This window comes from Anas platyrhynchos, chromosome 2, assembly GCF_047663525.1.
Source record: "Anas platyrhynchos isolate ZD024472 breed Pekin duck chromosome 2, IASCAAS_PekinDuck_T2T, whole genome shotgun sequence".
In the NCBI taxonomy this organism is placed as follows: Eukaryota; Metazoa; Chordata; class Aves; order Anseriformes; family Anatidae; genus Anas; species Anas platyrhynchos.
In genome coordinates this window covers 62,742,796-62,760,349 of record NC_092588.1, presented here as the reverse complement: position 1 = coordinate 62,760,349, position 17,554 = coordinate 62,742,796, and the positions used below count along the sequence as shown (strand labels likewise).

General features: G+C 36.7%; 1 protein-coding gene across 8 annotated transcripts in view; it reads right to left on the bottom strand.

Annotated features, from left to right (window-relative positions):
- The window catches only part of CARMIL1 (capping protein regulator and myosin 1 linker 1), a 183,478-nt gene that overhangs the window by 92,676 nt on the left and 73,248 nt on the right, over positions 1-17,554 (bottom strand). For all 8 annotated transcript variants that reach the window (XM_072034847.1, XM_072034848.1, XM_038174389.2 and 5 more), the window contains 8 exons: positions 17,401-17,451; positions 13,420-13,479; positions 10,923-11,044; positions 8,831-8,928; positions 8,432-8,502; positions 8,225-8,298; positions 3,356-3,431; positions 1,064-1,152 (listed from right to left, as the gene is read on the bottom strand). In XM_072034847.1, coding sequence (XP_071890948.1) covers positions 1,064-1,152; positions 3,356-3,431; positions 8,225-8,298; positions 8,432-8,502; positions 8,831-8,928; positions 10,923-11,044; positions 13,420-13,479; positions 17,401-17,451 — 641 coding nt within the window. The remainder of the gene's footprint in view (positions 1-1,063; positions 1,153-3,355; positions 3,432-8,224; positions 8,299-8,431; positions 8,503-8,830; positions 8,929-10,922; positions 11,045-13,419; positions 13,480-17,400; positions 17,452-17,554) is intronic.

The window sequence follows — 17,554 nt, the reverse complement described above, 5'->3', positions numbered from 1 at the left end:
ATCAGGTGTTCATATTTGAATGACAGCTTTTAAGGACACTGATCATAAAGTTTGGGTGTAATTCCAAACTCCACCACAGTTTTCCTGAGTCGTTTAGGCAATTCTCTTCCAGAGGTATTTCAGTGCAAAGCCAATTTTAAAAAAGGGTGAAAAAGCAACAAACAGTGGAAGAGGAGGAAAAATAATTGATGCCACAGCATTTCCCTGTGCTTGTTTGCCTTTTTTTTTTTTCCCTTTGATATGATGCTCTGCTTCTCCCTTTCCAATACTTTGTTGTTTCTTAACACAGACAGACATGAATCAGTACTAGAGCTTATTTTGTCTACATAGTCTCAGATGCTACTCTAACACCACAACAAGTTACACATACTTCCATCAGGGCTAGTTTGTAATTTGAACTTTGCATCTATTTGCTCTGAAGAGAAGAAAAAAAATACCGAGTAGCTATAACTTACTGTATTTAAAACACATACAAGGATTATACTTCACATCTTACCTTAACATACTTTTCTTTTAAGGCTATAGCAAAGGATTAAACAATCATCTACTTTCTTGCTTCTTTAAAAAAAAAAAAAAAGTTGCTAAAGTAGAGGTATTACTAAATTTGAACCACAAATGTAATCCTCAAAAGGTAAAAACAGCTTTCTTGGGAATTAAACTATAATCTGTTATACAAGATGGAATGATACACTTTTTAACAAAAACCTTGAGTACTTTGAAATGACAAAGAAGTTTTCATACTTCTCTTGGTAAGTCTACTTGGAGAGGAACAGTGTGAGTTTATTTAGGGTTTATCTTTTATCCAACCCATTTTGCTCCACTTAACCCAATTTTCCAGGCTGAACTTTAAAAAAAATCAGTTTAGATATTTTTGGTCCAGATTTTCTGGACCATAAGGAACCTCTATAAAACCTAATGAAACGTTCGTGACTACAGATTCCTCAGAGCAAGCTAGACATTAAGCTTGAGCTTTTCTAATGCTTATTCTGGCTAACACACATCACACATCCTTTTTGCTGAGAGTAAGCAGCATCTAATGCAACGTTTTGAAGAAATTACTTACGTTCTAAGCCCGGCATTCTCTAATACCAGTTCTTCCAATCGATTGGACCTACTCACCACTCGCAGAATCTGCTCACAGACATCAGTGGACTGCCACAAAAAAGACAGAAGAGTGTTAAAGAACGCAAACATAGAACATATGGTTGGTTAGTTAGTTAGCTATAAGCTGTACGTCATAACAGGATTCAGGCTATGAGCTGCTTCTTGTCATACATAAATAAGAATACCAGGAACATCCCAGAGAGAGTCAGATGGCAAGAGAGGACATCTGGAAAAGACTCAGAAAAACAAAGGGCAAACTAAAAGCGAGTCATTTATGAAACAGGCCACCTAATCATAAGGGGAAGATTTTTTAAAATTATAGTAAAATATATAAAGAAACCATCACCCCAGACCCTGGGGCTCAGAAAAACACACTCATATAATTTTTGAATAAATCTTATTCACATAGATGCTAGTCCCTCAGAAAAAAATTACAACTAGTGCAATGGAGAATTAAGCCTGACCAGGAACAACAACTAAACACCGAGAAAGATGTTTTAAGGCTGACAAAAAGAAAACAAAAAATTCAAGAGCAAGAGCACTCTAGATACATGTCCTCCAAAGATTGCTTAGGGACTAGTGTTGAAGGGTGACTGTATTTCAGCATGAGTTGTGCCAGCCTACACAGAATAAATCACATCTCATGATCATTCTCCTGCTGAATTCTGGAATTTGCACAGACATTTACAAGTACCATGATCCAAACATAACAAAATGGTTTGCTTGCTGTGCACATTCAGACAGAGATAAAACCTCAAGGTTACAAAAGCTCTACAGTGAGCTTTGTATCTCATCACCTTGTATTATAATCTCTTATTTTGATTCTTAGTCTTTTTTCACAGCACACATTCAGATGAAGTCCAAAACTGAACTTTAGTCATGATCATGAAGCGCTGAAACTATTCTTTGTCATCCACCCTTAAAATCTGGCATTCACACTGGAGACATTTTTATCTCTAATGACAGTATGGCATTTTTGAGGACTATTTAAGCTTGCTGAAACTCCTAAAAGGAAAAAAAAAATGCTCTAGCACACACAGAAATCTTATTAATCCTTTACACAGTAAAGGTGACAATGTTTTCTAAAGATTGACAATTCAACTATCTCTCCAATTATATCTTTGCCTTTCATATTTTAATAATTCAGAACATCATCATGGTGTTTCTGCAGCAGAGCGATTGCAAGTGGAAAGTTTCATGCATGCACTGTAAAAACACTACAGATCACGTCTATCAAACACAATGTCAGAGTGGGACTCACAAAGCAGAACAATACATTCAGTGGCCTCTGGATATGTCTGACCTCACACCGACCCTCAGCAGTGTCCCTGTGGCATGGATTTACTGTCCAACAGTTTGTATTTTCCTGGTATTTTTGACTGAAATTTGAATGTATGAAAGATTGTGGGTTGGTTTTTTGTTTGTTTGTTTGTTTGTTTTAAGGACTGATGCAGTTTCAATATTGACAAAGTTTATTTGTTTATTATATAAAAGTTGCTAAAAAAATCCCCCAAATATCTTATTAAAATAAGTAACTTAAGAGAAAACAGTTTCTCAAACCACTAATTCAACCTGTAACTATTGGCTTTCAGGTTAAGTAGAAATAGTGTATTTTCATATATTTAATAAGACACTTAATTACTTATTTTCTTGGTATTTTCTTCAGTTGTCCAACTTGTTTCCCCACCTTTTACTTTCCAAAAAGAATGCTGTTGGGGAAGAATATCATCGTCACATGTCACTACATACTTTAAAGGGATAGTTTCAGGCAACTGGGAGATAAAAATCATCAAGATGAGATGAAAATTACAAGAAAAGCCTGTTCCATGATGTGAGGTTAAAAAAAAATAAAAATCTTGGTATTTTTCTTACACCTCCATAAAGCCACAGATATTTCTAGCTGCTTTACAGTTTGTCTCCTGTTTAGTCACCTCATATTGTTTGAGGGAGCTGGTAGCACCTGATAGAGCAGCTTTACATGCTACCATTATGGCCAAATAAAATTTTCAAACTTTATTCATGTGAAATTTTGGCAAGACCTGGCTCTCAGTAGTGTTTCTATGGCATGAAGGAACCATCCAACTTTCTATAATTTCCTAATACGATTAACGGAGAAACAATTTTCAATTTTCAAATAAGACTGCGCAGTCGTATTTACCTCAAAAAGTTCACCTTAAAAAATGCAATGGCATCCTCTAAGGCACAGCACAGCCTAGTAAGAGCAGATATACAATTTCAATTTGTTACTTACTAATTTCAGATCCTTGGAGGACAGCTTTGTAAACCACTGATTATACTCCAGAGCAGCAACTATAGGTATTAAGTCTCTAGAAAAAGAAAAACACTTTTACACACATTTCATATAACTGTCAGTTTGGGTCATTTGAAACAGTCTCTTAAGTGCTCTTCATATCTAATTCCCTCTGCTTTTGCAATGCTAATTGACTGCCATCAGCATTACAGAAAGCTCTGCATTCTGAAAAATAAAAAAAAAAAGAGCAGCTGTGTGTCTTGCCTGAATTTTAATACAAATTTTTGACTGGCCAACTGACATCCATCCTAGCATGAATTTTTAAACACAAAATTTGTCTGTGCTGCCATTCCTACTTTCAGCATTACTTTTTCTTCAGCCTGTGACATATTTAAGCTTCTTAATCTCCTCTAATTATAATTGAGCGTGACGCTAAAAAGCTTTTTGGCAGTCTGATGATTTAATATAATCCCGTGACTGAATGCTTCTAGAGAACATATCCTTGTCTCATCTCTATAGTTAAATTCCCCTAGGAAGCAGGAGACCTGCAAAAGGATAATGCGACTTCCAGCACAAACCCTCCTTAATTGTAAAAGGGATTTCACAAATGAAATTCTAAATTATTCCCGTTCTCTTTATTCCAAGCCTCTTAATTTGATCTGCTCCCCCTCTGCTAAATTCCGCCAGTAACAGACATTGACAAATACCATGTCTGCATGCCACCCCCCAGCAGAATCATTCATCAAGCACAGGCAGACCACTTAGCAGCACAGCACTCGGATCATTTATACACAACGCATTAAATACATATATACACCCACACGCAGACTCAACAGTTACTTAGAAACCCCTTGCCTTTATAACATAACAAAGAGCTGTGATGTATGTGAATGTACACAATCAGCAAAATAGTGCTGTGTGAGCCTCAGTTTTTGCGGGGAGAAATTTAAAATTATTAGCTTTTATAAGCTAGTACCACCCCCAAGCGTTTCACTGAGGACATATGCAGGTAGGCATAGATCTGCACTAAGCATGCAGCACATCCTCCTCCTTCTTCCTCTCCTTCACTTTCCTCCACGAACATTCAAACACTGCAGGGTGATCACTAAGCATGTAGGAAAGCCAAGAGACACGGCAACATCATATGGACAAACTTTCTGCAGGCTAAATATTGAGAACTGAGGTTGCTGCACTTGGAAATACAAGACCATCAAGAGGTGACGGTAAGAAGCTGTGGCACTCTGCAGCAAAACACTGTAGCCCACCAACTGTGAAGCTCCCAAAAACACTTGTAGAGGAGATATAGAGTGAAGTGTGTGGTGCCCTTCAAGGATTAAGCCTACCTTCCACGTTGTTTGCAGCATGCATCAAGTCTCACTGTGAATTCATTTCTGACATGGTAGTCCTACAAACTTCATCAACTATACAGATTTATTTCCACCTACCATACTTATATTTTTTCATTACACCTTTTTTTAAAATGTTAAAAAAGTGACTGACTAGTGAGATGTTAGGGTGGAAAAAAAAAAACAATGCTCTTCGTGCTGTGGACAGCCACCCCAAAAGGGGCAGAGAACACCTCTGGTGGTTACATGTCAGCAGTGGACAGCAGCCCAGTTCCTCCAAAGGAACAGAGGGACAATGAGCAGCGATTACTGGCTGCATGTATTTACACTACCTGGGTAAACCAGCTTGGGCAGCTGGCAAGAGCTCAGCACCTCCTGGGCAGGAGGGTGACCGCAGGCAGAGCCTGCTTGAGGCTGTCCCTTTCTCTCCTCTCCTTCCCAAGCCTGGGATGAAAACAGACGAAGGACAGGGGGTGTTTGGAGTTGGTGGAAAAAAGCTGCTGTGCTTTCAAGAAGTTAAAGAAACATTGCTACAGCAGGACAGGAATAATTTAAAATAAATCAAGCCTGCTGATTTGCAAATTCTCATCTTTAAATAGTTTAGTCTTCTGCAGTATTCAAGGCCTGTTTGTTCAAACTTCAGACAAGCAGAGATACTGGTGTAATTCTGTAATAGCAACTGGAGGAGAAAAAACAGCAAAAAAAAAAAAAAGATAGTGGAACATCTGCCTTTCCTGCAGTATTCTGTCTAGAAACTTTTGTCTATCAAATTCTTCTTCACTTTACCATCCAATTTTAAAGAGAAAATTTAATAGTTAAACAAAGTTAGAGAAAGTTAAAGTTACATAGTTTATTTTTATTGTGTTTAAATTTTTGAAGGTGTTTCCTACCAATGAGAATCCTTGTGGAATTTAGCTCTATTCCTTGTCTTACTTTAAGCATACCTAACCTTATTGTACTTATTCTTGAATTTTCCTTTTCAAAATGATATACTGCTCTTTTTTTCACTTTATTTCTATTAAATTCTAGATGTGGTACTAACTATGATCAGAATTCTTTTGCATTACAGTAAGAAAGAATGCTAATGACCATTTCCAAAAGCAAGGACATCTCCTAACATTCCTTCACCAAGTTATATTGAATTGCTTACGTTTATTTATTAGTCTGCTTGCCAAATTACCATCCAGAATAAAGATTTACAGACTGTACAAAATGTAAATCTGTGCCATCTTGCCATCTTAAATGAAAACAGATTTTGTTCTTCTGGAATGCAGAAAATCTCTGCAAGCTTCAACAACATTCAAACTTTGCCAGTGCTTTCACCTTTTTTTTTTTTTTTTTTTTTGACAATTCAGTCCCCCAGTGTATTTAAGATGACAGGAAATCTAAACAGCGAAAAAAAATAAATCTAACTAATCACACTTTTCTGACAACAGATTTTGTGAATGTCCACATTTTTGAAGGCTAAAACACAGATGAAAATTGTGCTGCAGACTTAACATAAGTGCTTTTTTTTTTTTTTGTTACACAATTATATGGTTCACAGCACAACATAACTTCAGATAAAACCTCAGAAGTCATGTTCCCAAGTGGAAAGCCATGTTACACACTAAGTGTCAGACACTCTGGGAACTTAAATTCATCTAAAATTCATGCCATCTTATGTTGACCTCTAACAGAAATACTTCACAAGGGAAAACCACAAATAGTTTAGTTTTTGCAATGCATAGCCCTTTTATCTAGATAACTGAATATTCATCCTACCTCACCTCAGAGCTACTCCACAGCATGAAGTATACAGTTTCAGTTATCTCAAAAATCAGGTGGACAAGATGTACAAGTTTCTCAAAATCAGAGACATTGGCATGTTGTTAATGTGGTCTTCTTACTTTACTAAATATCTGACAAAACACTTGCTTACACTCTTGAATTATATGGGATCTCAGATCCTAATTTTTACTTGTAATGAATAACATATAGTTTTGACTTCCTAAAAAAAAATCATTTTTCTTGAAAATTTCAATCTAGAGCCTTTTTCTCAGTTCCAGTCTCAGTACTAAGAAACCATAATCTCAAGTTGGGTTCTAACGCATGTAAATGGATCTAAAATTGTTTTGAATCTTTGGACTTACGCAATCATGAGACATTTAATAAAAACTTTTATTAACAACATAAATATATTTCCTTGGTGATGTGAATTTTGTAAGGTATATTTCAGTGAAAACCTACAGTTAAGTGACAACTCATTTGAACCAAAAAAGATGCTTTAAATACTTAAAACACTTATAGTTTTCATTAACAAGTAGTACTTTTCAATTTTTCACTCCTAGTAACTTGTTCTAGTGTTAAATTTCTGCTGAATATGAATACCTGAAAGTCCCTTTTTCAAGAATGACTTATGTTCTCAGCACAATAATTTTAACCATTCTTGTGTTCTCATCCCACATTTTCTTGTGCTAAATAGTACTCCTTTCCTTAGCTTCTCTCCGCAAGTCTTAACTGACCAAATTATTTGGCTACACCTGTCACGAAGCCCTGTATTCTACCTTGAGTTACTACTGAATTAGCCCACATGAGTACTAACATCACCATGGAATTCAGTATGGACAGTGAAAACACCACAAAAGCTGAGTAAATATGCAACTTTTTTTTTTGTTGTTGGCTTTTTGTGTGTATGTGTGTGTGAGTTTACACACTATGTAGCTTAAAGCTGCAAAGAATGCTGAGCCAAAATACTCTTATTTACCAACCTCCAAGTTCATCCTTTCTGTTACATTTTAACATTGTACCTCTGACAGATTCTTAATTCTTCCCTTGGGCTTTCCCAAAGAAGCAAACACACTGTCTTATTTACAGTTTCTTTAAATTGGCATTTTTCTTGTATAATGATGGATTTTAATTAAGACTCTTTACCATTTCTTCTTACTTAAATATCTTCAGATTCAGCGTTCTTAGAATCCAATTTTCTCAGCCAGATAAAATCAGTAAACCAAATACAACACTTAGCTAAGTTTCAGCATCTTATAGTAAAATTACCCTCAATAAATGCCTTTCTGAAAGTACATATTTTTGATAGCATCTTTTGTCAGTGGAGAAACTACTGGCTGGGTTTCAGCTGAATAACTTAAACCTTCAACTGACTTGCTGAAAAAATTAATTTCCTTTACTGTATACCCCACGAGAAAGATTCTGCAAAAATAAATGCTACATAATTTCCTTTTTTATTTTCCCTGCCAATGTAGTTGCATGTTTTCTATCTGCTATCTTTTTGGAGTGCTTCCAGTAGCAAAATATATTTATCTCCACAATGAAATGTGTTCTTTATGGGGCTTTTGTGTAAAAACAGCATCTTTGTGCTGAAAACTAAAACTGCTATAGATGGTCATTTCAGAGGTCTAGACATTCAAGTGACAGCTATGGAAGTATCGGGCTTTAGCAAGGACAAGCAAATTCTATTGGAAGGACAGGTTAAGAAACAAAGAAAATTTGCTAAGTATTACCATGATTACTGCATATTGTTTACCTGTGGTCAAGATGGCTGAAGTCTTGCAAATTCAACTCTCTTGTATCTTGTGTCAGATAAATTGTGTCAACATCCTGTTAAAAATACATAACCAAAGACATCTTTATCGAATGTATTTCCTCCCTTCCCCACATACTATGACTTATCTGCTCCTTCATCATTTGTGCAGTTAGCTGAAATGAGCTCCAGCACAAGACTTGTACTTACCCACTGTACTTCTTCTCTGTAGGGAAATCCAAGCCAATCACACACACATGCATACATCTGCGAAAAGCCTCCTAGAAATGACCCAAGAAAGTATTCAACATAATCGTAAAACAAACAAGAAGACATCTAAAAGTACACTGTCAAAACTCACTGTCTTTTTCTCTCAGAAGTGTGTCCATTGTGCTGCTGAAAGAAACTGACCATCCTATCTTTGTAACAACCGGCAGGTTGCAAGAAAGCTTAAAATAGTGCTTTCACCTACCAATCAGAAGTCTGCTCCATACTAATTACACCTTAAAACTAATTACACCTTTACAAGCTCCTACCAGAAATAGAATTAGACTTCCTGACACTGCAACTCCAACCTTTTTATATTTGAGCCTCTAAATTCATTCTCACCACAAGGTCCAAGTTCTGCCACTGTCTGACTGTCCCACAGGGCCTGGAGAGTGGTCAGTCTTTCTGAAGGCTCCATAGTTACTTTTTTCATAATCCTCCTGAAAGCAAAAGGGAAAAAGTATTCATGACTTTAAAATATTTTTAAACCTGTATCACTATATGCACCCACCAATCTAATTTATTTCAAGTATGGTTTTAAATTTCCAGTTCCTGTGTATAGGAAGTCTTGCCATCTTTAATACAATTCAATTCTCTGCCTAAAAGTCAAACATATCATGATGCAGGTAGCAGGAATAACATTTATTTGTCTCTTCTTTCCTTCCAAGAATTAACTCTGTGACTCCTGGAACAACTGAGCCCATTTCTGTGACAAGATCACTCAAGCTAACTAGACTTGTTCTCCCTGACTATAACAAAGATGCCTAAAATAGGAGGAAGACATAGTATTACTGGCTACCCTGAAACTACGGCCATCTACTCAAGTGCTTTTATGCAGTGAAAGCCTCATAGTGTGAAGAGCTACAGAGCTCACTGAGTAGCTACCTACACATGGCCTCTAAGCTGCACTCCTAGCTCTAATTGTTGTAATTTTTAATGTTCTTCCTCTTCTAGGCAAAAATACACCTTTCTTGGTCTTAAAAATTGAAAGTATCTGTTCTTCTGAATGACAGAACGGTCTTAGATTCCAGAATTCCATAAAACAGAAGAAAAAAAAATAATGAGATATTAATAGGAGAAACCTCTTTCCCCCTTGTTGCCTATTCCCATCTTACACCAGCTACATAACTCCAGCATCCTCATTTTGGAAAGCTATGCCATCTGAGAAAAGAGCAAGAAATTTGATTTCTTTTCTGGGAACCAAGCAATCTATATACTGCTATACAAAATGCCCCAGCGATGTTCTCCAGAAAGCCCAGAAAAAAACAAGTATACAGCTCACGGCCTTCACAAATGCTGACAAAAACACGTACAGCCTTGCTGCCTTCTTCGCTCTGCTTCTTTTGCTTACATTTCTCACATAATTACTGCGGTTTTATGGCAACTCTGCTCACAAATATTCACTTGTATTTATGCTTCTTGAAGGAAGATCTCCATCTCCATTAGGGAAGTTAAAAATACTGCCACAGTGATAAAGTAGAAATAAAAGAGCTGCCGGCTAGAGTTTATGAATTTAAAATTCCTACTCCTCCTAAAGGAAAGGTGAATAATAGACACACACCCCAAATAAAACATGTAAATTTAGCCTGACCACTTACATTTAATGTCTGTTACAAAATTACACTCAAAAATAAATGCATCCTGGAACACTCTTACACGGTCCATTTTCTCTAATATTGCTAACAACCAGGAGCTGAAGAGAATAATAGTAGAGCTGCTTTATCTTGTAGACAGTGATGAAGATGAGGCAAGGGTAGAGAGAAGAAAATAAAATGAAGGAAAACTACAGAGCACTGCTGCAAGATAATAAAATTCAGAGGCAGAGGAGAGCAAATATACAAGAAAAAAAATGTGAAAACAATACAGAAAGAAAGAAAAAAAAAAAAAGGCAAGAAAATCAGATGTATGATCCAAGGAGCCAGTTATTCCACAAAAAGTATATGACAACGTCCAGGGCTTGGTGTTGAAGTGCAAGGCTCACAACCCTGTGAATCATTGCACAAAATTCAAAGTAAACAGAACCTCTTGCTCTACTTCCAACTTAGATTTACTGCTGGGGAGAAAAAACAATAAAAGGTAGCAAAACTCACTGAGTATCACAACTGGTTATGAGGAAAGGAATACACTCAAGCCAAAACCTATGACCTAAATTGTCTAAGGTTGGACAGACGATATAAGTTAAAATAAAAATGACTCTTATTTACCTGTATTACTCCCTTCAAACTAAACGCTTTTTTGACCCTACAGAGCATACCTGAGCCTGCACCATGTCACAGCTTTTGCATATACCTCAAAAGACCTAATGAAGACTTAGCGCTTGCCTCAAGGTCTTTTTTGTACCCTCAGTGCACATCTGATGCAAGGACAAAAGGCGGTGGCTTGCCACCCTTACACACAATCTGCTCATGCTACAGTTGGCCTACAAGACACTTACACTGGAGAGAGTCCAGGGAATATCTTCCTGAGGCAGGTTCCGATGTGTGCCAGCACCTCGTTCACATCCTCCGAGGACGCCATCTTCATGGAGATGCTGCATTTCTCAGTTTCCATAATCAGCTGTAAACAAGAGGGCATGAGGGCAGGAATTGGGTGTCATCTAATTCATATCCATGTAAAAAGGACAGCATTTTGAATGCCGGCTGAATGCTTTGCATGCCAGCAAGGATCTGTTACTCTGTGATACATGCCATGACAATATCCCAGGCAGAGGTTCTGAGCTTCTTGAATGTACAAGAACTGCGTACTCAAACTTTGCTTTTCCTAAAAGCGCCCTGCTTCCCACGGGAATAAAGGCTTCCAAAGATCTTGACCTCAGTTAGCACTTCCAAAACCAAGAACTTTTCACAGTATTGTCCTGTTTTGAACCACATCCCAGAACACCAGGAGAAGTGAGCGCAGCCTGACAGGAAACTATTGAACAAACAGGGCCCGCTTCCTTGAGCAAAAAGGGAAAGTCTTTAACAGCTGCAATTCTCTGGAAAAGCTCTAATGCTTTGATCTATGCTGTTTAAGAAAATTTTAGGGTAATACAATGTCCCAGTTCAAAGGATGCAGCAATTCAGCTAACTTAACAGGCCTCCTGTCTGGGGAATACGTGCTTCAACTAGGGGGAGAAATAAAGCCTTCTGCTACCCTTCTCTGCAATAATACATACATAAATATATTTATACACACACACACACATATATATATACATATATACGAGTGTTCAGAATACAACTGGATTGCTGTATGACTGACACATCAGGTCTGCTGCTGCTTTTGGCCGTGTCACAGGAAGCCGTGTAATACTTCTGTCTTCTCCAATGTGTATATTTAGCACAACCAACAAGCCCAAGTCAAACACTTTGAGGTTAGGTACAGCGTATACAAAATAAGAAGCCTGCTCCTAACATTAGCATTGTCTCTGTACATTTCTGTCTTAATCCTAATGGGGACACTGCACAATATGCAACAGAAATTATTTTTTATTTGAAACTGGTACTTGGAGCACTTTCAGTTCTTAGTTCATGTCTAGGGTCAGCACTGGGTTAACTCTAGAAGAGACTGCTTTATCCCAAAAACACAAGGAGAATCTTCACACCTTTTGCCACTAATTCAACTCCTTTCAGAGAGTTGCTGTCACTCTCCAAAGATGAACAAGTGGGCAACCTCCCACTGCTTTTCTTCACCACCAATATTACTTCCTACATCACGCTGTCCATTTGTTATCTTATACTTGGAAGCTTTCTGTGAGATGCCTAGCATGAGATCAAGTCCTTCAGACATCACAAAGACAATGTGCTTCTTGCAGGAAAACTGCAGCACCAACATTTGTCCCACAAGGAATAACCAACGGTTCCACCTACCTTCAGCTATATGCCTTACACGTTAATAACACAAGCAGATGTAAACATTTACACTTTAAACGTTATTTTAGGAAAACGGTATGCTAAATGAAGTGGAATCAGGACTTTCCCTCATAAATCCTGATACAGCAATGATCTTCTATAGGACTAACGATAATTAGCATTAGCTACCATGGCATTTTATTACCTGAAATAAATAAGGTCACAAAACCAAACACAGAGTTGACTAAATGTCTCCCTATCAAAAAAGTAAATATGTAGACTTGTTTTTTTCCCCTTTACAGAACTCTTCAAAAGCCATGTTAAAAATACGATGTGTTAAATACAAAGAGAACTTTTCAGAGTTCAAATAAAGTGCCAGATTATCCTATTTCTGAAAAAAAAAAATAATAGAAAATTAAAAGCCAAATACACATGAACCACATGAAGACTTTGATAAAATTGGACTTCAAATCTTATCAACATCTTCATCTTATGAATGAACAATGTATCAAAAATGTTTTTCTTCCTGTCACCTTCTCTGACATTCACTTTTTTGGGAGCACATTACCTGCTGCCAAACATATTTTGTGTTATGTACAGAGTGCTTTATAGAGTAGGCGACAATAGAAGTCTGTCTGCAATGTATGCAGTAGCACTTGGTTTCACCATAATGGTATACACCACAAAAGTCTTTCAAACTTGAAAACTTATAATCATCCAAGTGATGACTGCAATACCAGCCACCACTGTTTTATTATCTCTGAGAAAAAATATGCACTTACGAAACAAATTAAAACTTGTTTTGCTCCAACTGAGCTATGAAAAAAACAGTATTTCTTATCCCACCCATGCAACAGGTTCCCAAAATTGGCTCTTTAAATCCTTATCTCTATTGTCAAACTTTACAATCAGCACGAACCCAAGAATTCAAATGTACAACGTGCTCACCAGATGGGGACACCTACATGTTAGAGCACTACCTCCTTGGCTGGAACAGATTTAGCAATAAGCAAACAAGTGCCTTTTTATCTAGAATACTGCTGGTGGTAACACATATCAGTGTGTCACAGCCTGATTTCTCTTAAGTCTGAAAACACTCACCTGACCGGGTTTACAGGAAGTTACTCCTTGGATTTCCAAGTAGCTGAAAGTTAGTTCTAACTGCAGTCAAAAAAGAAAATGCCACATTAGTACAAACACTGTCTGATTTTAAAAAAAGGTTAAAAATCCTTGAGCAAGGCTACTGGCTTTTTACGTTGATTTCTGTAATAGATATTAAATATTTGTTAATATCTGATCGCATTTTGCACTTAGATTTGTACTTTTTTTTTTTTTTTTTTTACACATTTGCTTGTTGCAGGTTCAATTAGAGGTTACAGGGATATCACATTGAGCATTTTACTGCAAGCTATAAGCACAAACTTTTAACAAGTTTGATGACAAAACTTTACCTTAAAAAGCATCATTGTTTATACAATATCCTACTGATTATACACTTGTGATTGAATAATCATGGAGTAGAATACTTAACAACATCACATATTACTCTTTCATTAGTTACACTGCTCACAGATGTGAAAATTTTACTGTGTAGAAGCTGAAGGGATATATTACACTATTTATATATACATATTAAAAGATACGTATATATAATTATAAAAATAGAAATGCTCAAGACTATCTTAGTGTATCTAGAAATTTTAAGTTTTCTAGAAGGAAAAAATACATTAGCTTTTCCTGACTGGGTTATCTGGACAACATTCAGGATAGGCAGTGAAGAACAGTGCAGTTATTTAATCCAAATGGACCTTTAGAAGATGCAGGGGCAGGAAAACCCTCTGCTCTGAGGACAATTCTAAGGCTTCAGGAAGTTTGCCAAGGTCTGAATTCACAACCACATGGACAAACGTCTTGACAGCTCATATATAAAGAATGAAACAAATCTCTTGAAATGAATCAGAACCACAGGGTAAGTCACTAGCACGGTCATTTCCTTTTATTTATCATCAAAATCATTGTGATTATGCAGCCTGTTTGAATTGCATATATGAAGTCTCTCCTACTTTATCTTATCCTAGATTCACAACCTGCATGCTTGCAGGCTAACCAGCAAACACCATGTTATTCTACCTCTACATTGGTGGCAATCTTTAAAAAAAAATCCTGAAACACTCCTGAAGCGTTCAGTAACCAAGTGTTAGTCTAAAGAATGCCCGTGCACAAAGATGGCAAACAAATCAGTTTCCAAACTTGACAATTAGCTAAGATTTGTTATTAAGCAAGTATCTACAAAGGCTCATTATCGAAGAGTTGAGGCACATGAGACAGAAACAATGAAAGCATCTTCCCCTTGCTCACACCAGTGTGTTGCATTCTTGCAAGAGTAAGACATCCACTTCTCAGGCCTCACCGGTTCTTGATTTCCCAGCTAGGACTGGCATTTGTTCTTGATGACAGCACACAGCCCCATGCATTTCATTCAGACCAGAAAATAATTAAATACAATCCATAGCAGCTCTTGCTTGTTAGACTAGACTACACATATAGAAGTAAAAGGTTCTTTTTCTCTGGTGCTAATTAAATTAAGCAAATTAAATTAAACAGGAGACTATTTGACATTTATTTCCCCAAATTTAACTGAAATGTTAGGAAAAAGTCTCTGTGATTGAAATCCTCCGTATCTGCAAATTATTTACTTACCAGATTGAAGGTTTCGCTTTTGCTAATGTGCAAACATACATATACACACACGCAACCAAAAAAACATTTCTACCCCTGAGAAAAGTTTACACAGATCCAGATGCAAGAATGCATTCTGCAAAAGTCCTCTCGACTAGAATTAATAAATACCAGAAAGTATAGCCACATCTCTAAAGCTTCAGTTCATTTCTCTACTTAAACACATGGATTTACAGTCCTTGCTTTGCAGAAAAAACATAGAACACATCTACCTGAAACTATGAAATCATTTTTACAGAATTTCACAATTCATAATCTTATTTATTACCTAAAATTACGTTCTAAAGACTCCTTTTAAAAGTGTGTTTCATTTAGAGACCCTGTAGTTACCAAGACAGCTGATTTCAAAGCTTTCAATTTTTTTCAATCATAACGTACTGAAAGCTGGCACTAGAAACATGTTTGCAAACAATTACATACCCACAAGTACTTCAGAAACTTATCTGTGGGCCGGATGACACATCCGACTTTTAGTAATATTGCAACTATGTTTTATGCAGACTGTAGCAAGAATTTGGAGGCTTTAAGTACTGCACTTCCTTTTCTTTTAACCTATCTAGATTAGTGGAAATGAACTGATTGGACCACAACATAAAGTTATGAGCTGACCATAGTAATATCCGTGCTCTAAGGATATTCATTAAGTGGATATTTCACTTAGCCAACCTTTATCCCTTTAAACTTTCATCCTTGCTTAGTAGATTATAGCGAGGGCTCGACAGCGGTGTTTAAAGAAAGGTGAAGCTTGCAATCAGATATAGTAGTAAGAGTCACTCCAAAACCACCATCTCTGAGTGCACTCAACTTTGTGAGAGTGCCCTGGAGGAATAAAACATCTTTGCTATATGTTCTCAGCTGTCTTGCTAGGAGTGACTGTATGCTAGTTGTAAGGAAGCTCTCAGGCTCAGGAAGCTGCTGAGCTTCTGAAAATACAACAGAATTCGGAAACTTCAATGAGTTTGGTTAGTCCTTCTACAAAAGAAAAGTATTTTCAACCATCCTAGTAATTATCAAGATATACTTGTTGAATTTTGACATAGGATCATGAACGGTTTCTTCTGATCATCTTTCTTCCATTTGTAATCACTGAAGTCACAAATTTGTTAGTACATATTCTAGATTTCCGTGAAAACAGAATGAAGTTCTTCAACTAACTAACTCCACTAAAAAAAATAAAAAATAAAAATAAAAACGGCATTTTGAGAGGCACCTGTGATGCTAAACTGGAAGCACAGCTATTTCTTAGCATACCCAGTCTATATCTTCAATGGCTTTGTGCTGAATTACAACGGCTTTGCTATGGGTTATTTCAGAAGGTCGCCACCAACATCTGTCTGTTATTCTGCCATTGCACTGACACCTGAGTTGTTCATCAGCTGACTGTTTCCATGCAACCAGTCACAAAATTCTGTCTTAAAACCAGGCTGTAAACCACTACAACCCAAAACCCAACAGACATCCGTGCCACATGGACAGGGTGATCAACAATGGGAAATAAACTTCAGCAGAAATTCAAGCTGGAGGTATCTGACCTGTCAATCAGAACCTTCAAATTATAGGTAAGGGCAATCACATATAGCAGTGACCATAATTTAAAATCTTACATCAATCTTTCAATTTATTGATCCAGTTATTTCTATAAAGCATATCTACGTATACACATACTTAGGCACACACGTGTGTAACACAGCTATATACACATGTGAAACACAATATAGAATGTGTGTCAAATTCACATTCACCAATTCCAATCTGGACAAGAGATGATCCTTCACGTCAGTCATTTTCGTTCACGTGGAAATTTTCTTTCACTGCTACAACAATCATTACAAATTCTTCTGGGAATAATAATAATTTAGTGGCTTTGGTAAGGACAGTTATAAAGATGCGTTTCAAAATGAACTGCAATCTCCACAGAAATCATCGGAAAACAGGGGAATTTAGTAAAACTCAACATAATTTCTTTCTCCAAATCAACTATATGCCTATTTGACATTAGAAACTCTACAGGGAATAATGCCAATCAGCTTGTTTGAAACTGTAGCACTACAAAGGTCATCAGATTCATATCTCATTTCATCACGTTGATATTTCCAGCCTAATACTTCACCCACCTGCATTTCTAGAAGCTAAATTTTCTCTAAAAGAGTTCGTGTAAACTGACAACTCATTTAGGACAGACATAAATGGAAGCATCTAACAGATTTAACACCACACACCTTAACAACATTCCTTATGATATTCTTAAACATATGCACAAGTGTAACTACAATATGCTAAGTTTATGCAACTTACATTTATATCTAAAAATACACAATAGTTGTAGAAACACGGTAGCTTTACCTTGGTGGGAATCCGAGATGTTAAAAGAAATGCCCGACATGATGCCAAAATCTGTTAGGAAAAAAAAAATAATAATTGTAAGAAATACTTCATTTATCAGTAATATTATTAAAGAATCTCTTCTAGGAAAATCCTGAAACCAGAGGGAAAAAGC